The sequence below is a fragment of the Chinchilla lanigera genome, unplaced genomic scaffold (assembly GCF_000276665.1).
Source record: "Chinchilla lanigera isolate Chin_1 unplaced genomic scaffold, ChiLan1.0 scaffold00085, whole genome shotgun sequence".
NCBI lineage: Eukaryota > Metazoa > Chordata > Mammalia > Rodentia > Chinchillidae > Chinchilla > Chinchilla lanigera.
This window is the reverse complement of record NW_004955486.1, coordinates 3,658,529-3,668,952: the sequence shown is the minus strand read 5'-3', so window position 1 is coordinate 3,668,952 and position 10,424 is coordinate 3,658,529. Positions and strand designations below refer to the sequence as shown.

General features: G+C 47.3%; 1 protein-coding gene across 2 annotated transcripts in view; it reads right to left on the bottom strand.

Moving 5' to 3' along the window:
• Positions 1-2,124: 2,124 nt before the first annotated feature.
• Positions 2,125-10,424, bottom strand: part of Lzic (leucine zipper and CTNNBIP1 domain containing) — an 11,084-nt gene continuing 2,784 nt past the window's right edge. For both annotated transcript variants that reach the window (XM_005404023.2, XM_005404022.2), the window contains exons 2-7: positions 8,322-8,430; positions 6,302-6,437; positions 5,915-6,013; positions 3,950-4,045; positions 3,700-3,781; positions 2,125-2,461 (exon numbers count right to left, since the gene is read on the bottom strand). In XM_005404023.2, coding sequence (XP_005404080.1) covers positions 2,403-2,461; positions 3,700-3,781; positions 3,950-4,045; positions 5,915-6,013; positions 6,302-6,437; positions 8,322-8,422 — 573 coding nt within the window. In that variant the 5' untranslated portion in view covers positions 8,423-8,430 and the 3' untranslated portion in view covers positions 2,125-2,402. The remainder of the gene's footprint in view (positions 2,462-3,699; positions 3,782-3,949; positions 4,046-5,914; positions 6,014-6,301; positions 6,438-8,321; positions 8,431-10,424) is intronic.

The window sequence follows — 10,424 nt, the reverse complement described above, 5'->3', positions numbered from 1 at the left end:
TCATAGAAATCCTTTTCAAATGCAAAGTCCTCCTAATTTTCCTGGTTTACTTGGGGTGAAAGCAGAGAAGAATCTTGATATGGTTAAGAAGCAAACATACCAAACATACCAACTGCGTATGTAGGAATATACCCCAAAGGAACTGAAAAGAGATATTCAAATGTTCCTAAGAGCATGTTCACAGTAGCCAAAAGGTAAAAACTATTTGTCCAAAAATAAACAGTTAAACAGAATGTGCTTTCTCTACAGTGGAATATAATCTGGCCATAAAAAGTACTGAAGCAATCTACAGTGTGGGTTTTTTTTTTTTTTTTTTTTTGGTGCTGAGAATCAAACTCAGGATTTTGCACTTGCCAGGCAGGCGCTTGTGCTGCTGAGCTACATACCGGGCCCCAAGTGTGGGTTAACTTTGAAAACAGATTGCTAGAGAGAAGCCGGACACACAGGAAGGTGGCATCCTGGACAAGCCCATCTGTCTGCAATGCCCAGAGTAGGGTAAGCCACCGTCGGAGACGTGTGGGAGAAGAGAACGGAGATGAAGTGCTCAGCGGGGTGGGAGGGTGCCCCTGGGGCTGATGGAGGTTTCGGATGGGACACTGGTGAGGGCTGCACTGTGAGCAGAAACATCACCACTCACTTGCACACTGTGAAGCGCTACACTGCAGTTGTGAGATTTCACTTCCAGCAGACCCACACACAACAATGAAATAATGGTAATGACATAAAGCTCTTGATGAATCATGGGTAATTTGGTTTTTCTCGGTTTGTCACAATTTTGGTGATTTTGTTTTGGATGCTGCAGTAAGGACTGAACCCAAGGTCTTGCTCCTGTTACATCACCAGGTCTCAGTGAGTTTTTTATGGTCATTAACCGGTATAAAAAGTAACCCCCCCAGGGCAGGGGATATAGCTCAGCGGCACAAGTGCCTGCCTGGCAAGCGCAAGGTCCTGAGTTTGATTCCCGGTACCAAAAAAAAAAAAAGCAACCCCTCCCTCAAATAACCCATTAGCTGAGGGCAGTGGCACATGCCTGTGGTCCCAGCTCCTCAGAAGGCTGAGGCAGGAGGATCATTTGAGCCCAGGAATCCGAGGCCAGTGTGGGCAACATAATAAGACTCTTCAAAAAGAATACAAAAAAACAACAGAAAAATGTTCAAAATTCCCAATAAGGCATTAATGTAGCTGAGGTCCTCTCATCTGTCTAGATGGCAAAGTACCTAGTAGAATTTACAGTATACAGGAAGCATTAAAATTGTCTGAACTTGTATAGAGTGCAAAAGAAAAATAACACAGACAAACACAGGGAAGAATACAGGACAGCCAAAGCTTAGGAAACGCACTAATGCACAAGCTCAGGACATGTCTGTGCGCTAATCACGCAGGGAGACATGGACAGCCCAAGAGAAACCTTTTCCTCAGAGCTCACTTGTGCGCCCGCGACGCTGCAGAGCAAACAGCCGCTGGCGGTGCCCTCTCCGCCTGGCAGGTCAGGCCCAGGAGGCCTCTGGTTGCCACTTCCTATTGCTGCTGCCCTGGGAAGCAGAACCACGCAGGAGGGTCAGTTACTGGGAGACTCGACAGGGCGCCACTGTTCCCAGGCAGAAACCTGGGACACAACGGCCCCGTTCATGCCGGCTCCCGGGCAGGGGCGTCCCTTGGTGCCCAGTGAGCTCTGGGTCGGGCATCCAATTCTCAGAGACGCTGACTTGCTCAAGTACAAGTTAATTACTTTTTTAGAGCATTACAGAAGAATGAAATAAAATTAAAGCGGTAATAAAGTGAGAGTCAGGACGCCTGACTTCTCTCCCGGTCCCTGCTCTAACGTGCTGTTAAGCAAAGCCCTGATTTGCCCTTTCTTCTTCTTCTTTTGAATTTTTCTGCTCTACCGGGAACTGCACCGGGGCCTCGCGCGTGCCCGGCCAGCTCACCCTCCCCGCCTCGCCTGCCCTGAGTGTCAGTGGAAGTGATCTGTGAGGTCGCTGAGAGCCTCAGCTTCCAGGAACTAGAACTCGGTCTAGCGATGCTGCGGCGCTGTTCAAGCTAGGGAGGGAGACAGGTGAGGACAGAAGCGTCCCGGCTCCCTCGCTTCCTCCAGCACCAGCACTGAGAATCAAGGAGTCTTCGTAAAAACAGAGAAGTCATTTTATGTTTCCCTCGCGAACAGACAGATCGTAAGGAGCGGGTCCAGCGAGTCCCTCCATCCCACCGCGGCCGGGTCGCTCAGCACGGAGCCCACACAGAGCAGCATGCCGCGTGGCGGAGGCCACTGTGCTGTTCTGTCACCCGTTCTGAGAGTGTAATGATGTGGAGAATCTCCGCTCGCTGCGGTGACTCAGCGTCCTCAGGAGAAACCCGCCATCTGCAGTGAGAATGTGATCGATGTCGCCGGCTGCCAAACCAGGTCATTTTTTTGCTTTTTCAACCTCACAACTTGCCAGAGCGAGGACTTTGTCTCCGGAGCCTAACAGAGAGACACATAATAAAAGGTTATTTCCAACAAATATGCAATGTGCAAACCCACACAGAGAGGGGGGAACAGAATTAGCCACCACTGTCAACACGGCGACCCCTGTACTTCCCATGGCCATCCCCGCTCCCCTCAGTACAAGCAAGCCAGCCACAGCGAGAGGCTTCTTGGTTACAAACGCTAACTCCAGCTGTAGATACGAAACAGAACAAACTCCCAGTTTACTTCCACAGTTATGCCTGGCAGACAAAGACTTGAAAATCTGAGGTAGCAAAGCTGCACATGCCCACGATCCTGGCCCCCGCAGGAAGTGAGGAAGTGAGGCTGGGGTCCCTGGAGTCCAGGGGTTGGAGGTTGGCCTGGGAAACACAGCGACACTTCACTTCAAAACAGACAAAGCCAGGTGTGGTGGCGCACGCCTGTAATCCTAGCACTCGGGAGGCTGAGGCAGGAGGATCATTGTGAGTTCAAGACCAGCCTCGGTTACAAAGTGAGCTCAAGTACAGCCTGAACTGCATAGCAAGATTGTGTCTCAAAAAGACAAAAAAAAAAAAGCATAGACAAATATTATTAAGAACAAAAATTAGGCTGCATAATTTAATTCTGTATAATTCAATTATTTTAAATTAATAATTTAAAAAATGTTGGGAAATAAAACCAACACAAAGGATTTATAAAGAAAATAATCAATTCTGATGTCACTGTAAATCAAAAAACGTCACCACGTGACTCTAACTCGCTCTCAGTCAATGGAGAGCAGGGGCGGCCGGGCGAGGCAGCGGCAGGGCAGGTGTTCATCGGTGCAGCTCTGCTCAGCAGCAGGAAGCCCTCAATTTCAGTTATCAGCGGCACCAAAAGCAAACAGATAAACAAATTTAAAAAACCACCGTTCCTTCACCCCTGCATCTGCTGATGGACACGTGGGCAGCCCCCGAGACTTACTTATCCTGAGTCAGACACTCAGGCTTAAATATCCCGTGGTTTCTCCTAGGTAAGAAACCCAGAGCACAGGTACATTAAAGAGCAAAGTACATGATCGCTAGCGGGAAGCAGCGAGGCAGACTTTTGCAAATGGGAAGGGAACCAAAAGATGGAGGGGGAGGGGAGTAAAAGGACTGAGATGGGCTACGCATGCGCACTGACTCCCCTCGGTGAGTGTGATCATGTATCTCAAAGGCGCTGATAAAAATTACAAAAAATAAAGAAGCGGGCGGGAACAGGAGGGCACTCACCGAGGTCCGAGGAGACTTTCTCAAACTGGCTGAGGACAGCACCTGCATTCGCAGACAGGAAGGCCTCGTCATCGGCAGTCAGCTAAGCAAAACGAGACAGAGCCCAGGGGACAGGTTCAGACGTCACGTGGGGTTGCAGGGACCATAGTTAGGAATGTCTCAGGGGGCAGAACCTAGAGCGCAGGTCAGAAGTTCGCAACAAACATGCCCCGCTTTTCCCACGCCTGATCCAGTCGGCTAAGTGCAGTACCTTCTCTCCGAGCTTGCGGAGGGCTGTGAGGATCTCCACCTTCTGCTGAGTGTACAGGTCTCTTCCCAGCTTGCCCACCATCAGGTCTCTGTCCATCTACAGGGAGGGATGCAGGCACATGGTGAGAGAAACCTCCAGTGCACGGCATCGGCTCTCCAGCTTTCCTTCCTAAACTGCTCACTTGATTTGTATTACAAAGAAAGAAGGGGACAGAAGGGGGCGAGGGGATGACAAAGGAATGAAGATGTCCATGTGCCAACTTCCCATGATGAACGCAATCATTACGTACTACAAACTAAAAAAAGTAGTACGAAGAATTATAGGCTGGTGTGGTGGTGCACACCTGTCATCCCAGCACTGGGGAGGCTGAGGCAAGAGGATCACCACCAGCTTAAGGCCAGCCTGGGCTACATAGTAAGTTGAAGGCCAGCCTGATTTACATAGTGAGACCCTGTCTCAAGAAAAAGAATTACAATGAGTCTTTGGTTGACCAGTATTGAATGTTTATATCTGTTTTCACGAGAAGCCACTTTGAAGATATCAATATGTAATACAACCACCATTGTTAATTCCCTACCACTTTGTTTGTAACTCTGTATTGTCTGTATTGTGCTTGTGATATGTTGTAAAATGTTGTATGTCTGTTAATGTTTCCCTCCTTTTATCTTTAAAATAAAAAAAAAAAAAGAAAAAGAATTACAGAAATGTGAGGTGTGGTGGTACTCAGCTGGAATCTCAGCACCCCGGAAGGCTGAGGGAGGAGGATCAAATATGGGAGCCAGCCTGAGAGAATTGGTGAGACTTGTCTCACAATACAAAACAGACAGGGTTGGGGGTGTAGCTCCTGAAATGGACATCAACCTCCTGTGAGTATAAACAAACAGGCTACAGTGGTTGAGCAGTTCCTTTCTTCCCATCAGGAGAGACAGGGCTCCACCTAATCTCAGTTTTCTTCTCTGTATTTCTCTCTCTTTTTTCCCCTGGTACTGGGAATCAAACTCACGACCTCGCGCTTGGCAGGCAGGCACTGTGCCGCTGAGCTAAATCCCCAGCCCCCTCCTCTCTGTATTCCCTAATCCCCAGCTGTTTTTCCTTCTGGGAATATCCAGAGCTTCGAAGGAGGCAGCAAGTTACAGTCTCCTATGTTGCCTGGGATGGCTTCAAACTTCTGGGTTCAAGCAATCGTCTTGGCTCAGACTCCTGATTAGCTGGCAGCACACCTCAGTACGTGGCTTCTCAGCGCTTTCACATAGGGTACTTCGTTTAACCCTCATGACAACCACAGGAGATAGCACTATTATTGTCACCTTTTCATGGGGAGGGAAACTGAGCTACAGAGAAGTTGAATAAACAACTTGCTGAAGGTCACATACTCCTGTTGATGCAACAGGGTTCAAATCCAGCCAGTCTGACCCAGATCTTTTTCCCTGTGCCAGTGAGTCACCTGCAGGTGCAAATAACTTGCTAGTCCTTGGTTACAGGCGCATCTAGAAGCAGCCCTCTGGAAGCATCAAGCTTATAATGGACACCTCAGATTCTTATAGGAGACAGTACTGCTAACGAACTCTCAGCGGGATCTCAAGTCAGGGCTCCAGAAGCAAACGATAAAACACTGAAAGAGGAGTCTGGAGGCTGAGGCAGGAAGATTGCTGTGAGTTTGAAACCAGCTGGGGCTAGACAGTGAGTTTAAGGGCAACCTAAGTTGCATAGCCAGACCCTATCTCAAAAGAGTTATCAAAGGTGGAGTCCAAGTCCATGTGGTCAGAGGTAATTGAAACTGCCACATGAAGTTTAAACATCTACAGTCATTATCACCTATAATTGTGATGATTTTGTCAGAAAATTGGGGGTTGTGGATCTAAAATCAACTGACTAATTTTTAACATGTAGGCTATCACAACGAGCAAGTTCTCAGGCTATGAAAAAAAACACACACAGTGACCTGATCAATTAAAGAAACTTTACCTCTGCTAACCTTGTCCGAAGCTGACCAGGCTGCTTCTTTGCAAACAATCTGATGACCTCTGGGGTTTTGAAGGCCTGGCTGATGGCCGCCTGAATAGCCTAGAAACACAGGAAGGCAAAAGCTAACCCAAACATTCCAGCGGGTCAGATCTGCGATCACTGACTGGCCGGGCGGCATGAATGGGTCTTTGTTCGTCAAGGCTGTTACAAAATCAGTTCTCATTTTCTATTTCTGTGCATTTCCCCGGAGCCAAACGCAGAAAGACCTGCCCTCGTGTGCAGAAAGTGGACATTCACCAGGAAGTCACGCCCAAGAGGGGAGCGCTTTCTATGAGAAAGATTCGTATGTAGGTACTGAGGGGAAAGGGAAGCGAAGGCCCTGCTTACCAGCTGCATTCCGCTGAGCTCGTCCACCAGCGTCATATTCCCAGACATGATTTTCTTCAGTGAATCATTAAACTCGCTCAGCTGCTCCAGAGTTTCCCTTTTGGTCTCCTCGTACTCATCCGTGTCAAGTTCCTCCCTGAGGCAAAGTGAACACAGAGGGGGAAGAATAGGTTCCCCGGGAGAAAGCAATCTCAGCGCTTGCCAGAGAAAGGATGAAGGGAAACAGCACAACGCCAGCGATAGATGTTTCCAGAGCTGCAGCATGACCGTGGTCGTTTTCTTGCAATGTGTTCAGTTTGATAGTAAAGCATTTTTCTTTCACCAAAATCAGTCATATTTAACAAAGATACAATAAATTCTTTTGTGGGGGGCAGTATTAGGGCTTGGACCCAGGCCTTCGGACTGAGTGATACATTCCCAGTCCTTTTATTTTTATTTTACTTATAGGTATTTTTTGAGACAGTGTCTCACTGCACAGCTCAGGCTTGCTTTGAATGTATTTCATGTAGCTCAGACTGGCCTTGAACTCAAGGCAGTTCTCCTGCCTCAGCCTCCCAAGTGCAGGGACTACAGGCATGTTCCCAGCTTGCCTGGCTTATTTCTAAGGTGGATTTGGAGCAGCCAAGAGTAAGGTAAAAAACACCACTACCGAAGAGCCCCGGAATGGAGGCTGAGCTGCTGCGGTGGAGATTCTGGGCTTCCGGCTCTGAGACACCAGGGTGTGTCCTGGCCCAGCCTCCAGCTGCTGTTCTGTGTCCTTTGCTGTGTCTGCTGTGGGGGCCCCAGGGCTCGGAGCTGCCCCCCTCCTCAGCGACAGCCACTCCCCCAGTGATGGCACTTATCCGATGAACCGCTGCCCCCAGCTTCTGGCCCTCTTACTTACTTTTATTTTGAGGCAGGGTCTCACTAGCCTGCTCAGTTGCCCGGGGTTGGCTCCAGAACTTTCTATCCACCAGCCTAAGCCGCCCAGAGCACGGAGAGGACAGGTGTGCAATGCTGCACTTGGCGACACCCGAAGTGTACAGTATGGCCTTGGGCGAGGTAGTAACTTCAGTTTATCTATAAAGCTCTTGGAAGCTATAGTACCCATCTAATAGGGTTGCTGTGATCATTACATGAGACAAGGAAGGGGCTGGAGATTTAGCTTAGCGGCATAGCGCCTGTCTGACAAGCACGAGGTCATGAGTTCGATTTCTGGTACTGGAAAAACAACAACAACAACAACAACAAATAAAATAAACGAGACAAGGAACATGCCTGGCATACACAGTAATGGAGGCTTGATAAATAGCTATTGTTATCTTCATGATCGCTAATGGTGGGAAAGAGTTTGTGTCCCCTACAAATGCAGTCTTTGTCATCAGAGTGAGATAATATTTTTATTATTAAATATTTACTCCAAGTATCAACAGCTCCCTCTTACAGAGCCCCCCTCACTGAGCACCTCCTCTAGCCAAGCACCGCAATGCCTACTGAGGTGTCGTATTCACCGCAGGCTCTTTTTTTTTGGTACCAGGAATGGAACTCAGGATCTTGCACTTGCCAGGCAGGCGCTTGTGCCACTGAGCTATACCTCCGGCCCTCACTGCAGGCTCTTCAAAGCTACAACGAGCACTGTTTCTTTTTTCACTTTTGGCGCTGAGGAGTGAAACCCAGGCCTCAGGTGTGCTAAGTACCTGCTCCAGCGCTGAGCCTCAGCCACAGCTCCGGCTGGTCCTGTGAGGCATCCAGGCTGAAGCCAGGCCTCAGGAGTGCGCCCAGGCAGCCCAGCCTATCACTGACGACGAGAAGAAGTATTTTGCCAAAGTCCACAGGCACTTAGTAAGGACTTATGAGACTTTCACAGCCCAGGCTTTTGGACTCTAACGCCTGTTCTGAGTTTACTTCTACAAAAGACAAAGCACTGTGAGAAATACTGCAGGGAGATGCAAATCACACAGGGTGCTGGTTGGTGAAGGCCACAACCCAACCCCAGAGAGAAGCCGCTCACCAGTGTCAGAGCACACAGTCCTGCCATTACCTGCACTCCTCCAGGTCCTGTAACTGCTGCACGAGTCTGTCCAGCTGCTCTTCTAAATTCTGCTTCAACTTGCTCGTCTCTGTCTTTCCTCTGGAAGCCATTCTAATCTCTGTAAAACAATAAACCTGACACTAAATATGTTTGTTGCTCTGAAGAGATCAGTGTGATTTAAAATTAGTTAAATTTAAATCAAATTTAAATTTAAGGCTATATTCTTTCTTAGTTCCAGGTGTGGGAAAGATATTATACAAATAAATAACAATCTCAGCTTAGGGATTCTACTTTAAACTCACACAGTAGTAACACCCCACCAAACTGCCTGAGTCTTTGAGTCTTCGCTCCCATGTCGCAGTGCAGGGACAGAAGCTAGGTCTGGGCCTGCTGGGAAAGCACGCTAACACTAGGCTGCTAAGTCTTCCTGACTGACTTGACAAATTCTCACGTCTTGGCTACTGGTCCTATCTTACTTAAAACAAATTTGGTAGATGAACACACAGATTTATAAAGGAATAGTGGTGTTTGTTTGTTTGTTTGATTTGTCTTTTTGAGACAGGGTCTCACTACGCAGTTCAAGGGGATTACGGGTATGCACTACCACAGCTGGTAAAGGAATAATCTAGATGTGACTTTGCTTTATGAAATGACTTATAATGGCCGGGAGTGGTGGCACACATCTGTAATCTCAGCACTCAGGAGGCTGAGGTAGGAGGATCACGTGAGTTCGAGACCAGCCTGCAATACAAAGTGAGCTCAAGGCCAGCCTGAACTGCATAGTGAGACCCTGTCTCAAAAAGGAAAAAAAAAAAAAAGATTTATAAAATAAATCCACATAATATAGCATAGTATTCTTTTTCATTTTATAAGTACATTCTAGGTCTCAAAATGCTCCTGGTATGATCCTGCTGAAGCACATTTTCCTAACTTGTGATAAGGGCATTCTTTTGAGGGGGAGAAAGAGAACTTGGGACCAAACCTGGAGTTCTCTATCACTGAACTACATCTCCAACCCTATTTATTATTTACTTTTGAGACAGGGTCTCGCTATGTAGCCCAGGCTCGCCTAGAACTCACAGTAATCCTTCTGTCTGAGCCTCCCAAGTGCTGTAATTACAAGCAGATGCCATCACACCGGGCTTTTCTTTTCTTTTTTCTTTTTCTTTTAGTGGGAGGAAGGTTTTTTCATTCTTTTTGTTTTGTTTTGTTTGAGACAGGGTCTGCTATGTACTTCAGGTATGCCTTGAACACACTATATAGCCTAGGCTGGCCTTGAACTCATGGTGATCCTCCTGCCACAGCCTCCGGAGTGCTGGGATCACAGGCATGCATATCATGTCTGTCTATGAGAGGAAGTTTTACTATGTTGCCTAGGGAATTTCAAACTCCTGGATTCAAGCAATCCTTCTGCCTCACTTTCCCAAGTACCAGAATTCTTGTATATGCTACTCCATTCAAATCAGTTTATTCATCGCTCAGCCACCTTTTATAAGCCCAATTCCTTGCATCAAGTCTGTTTCACTCATAATTTGCTGGTCCTAAGGCATTTTTCATGCTATTTAAGTAATAGCTTTATCACTGATATATTTTGACAACTGATAATTTACAATTTTATCTCCAAAATCCTTGTCTATTCTTTTGTACTTTCTCTTCTGAATTAAACTGAGAATGTTTGTAAGGTTTCATTAAAAATCTCTGCTTTGCTTTGTTTTGTTTCTGAAAGAAGATCTCATATGTTGCCAAAGCTGGCCTCGAAGACACCAGTTACCCTTAGCTTGGCCTTGAAATCATAGTGATCTTCCTGCCTCAGCCACCCAAGTGCTGGGATTACAGGTGTGTGCCACCATGCCTGGCTAAAAATCCCTCCCGCTGGTCGCAAGGCAGTGTGTGGGTTAGGGTTGTAGCTCAAAAATAAGAGTCCTCGTCTAGGGTGTCCAAGGCTCTGGATTTGATCACCAACACTGGGAAAAATTTGTTTGTTCTTTTTTTTTTTGATGGTACCGGGAATGGAACTCATGACCTCATGCTTCCAAGGCTAGTACTGTGCCACTGAGCTATATCCCTAGCCCACTGGGAAAATTTTGGGGAAAAAGATTTGTGCCTTGAAAT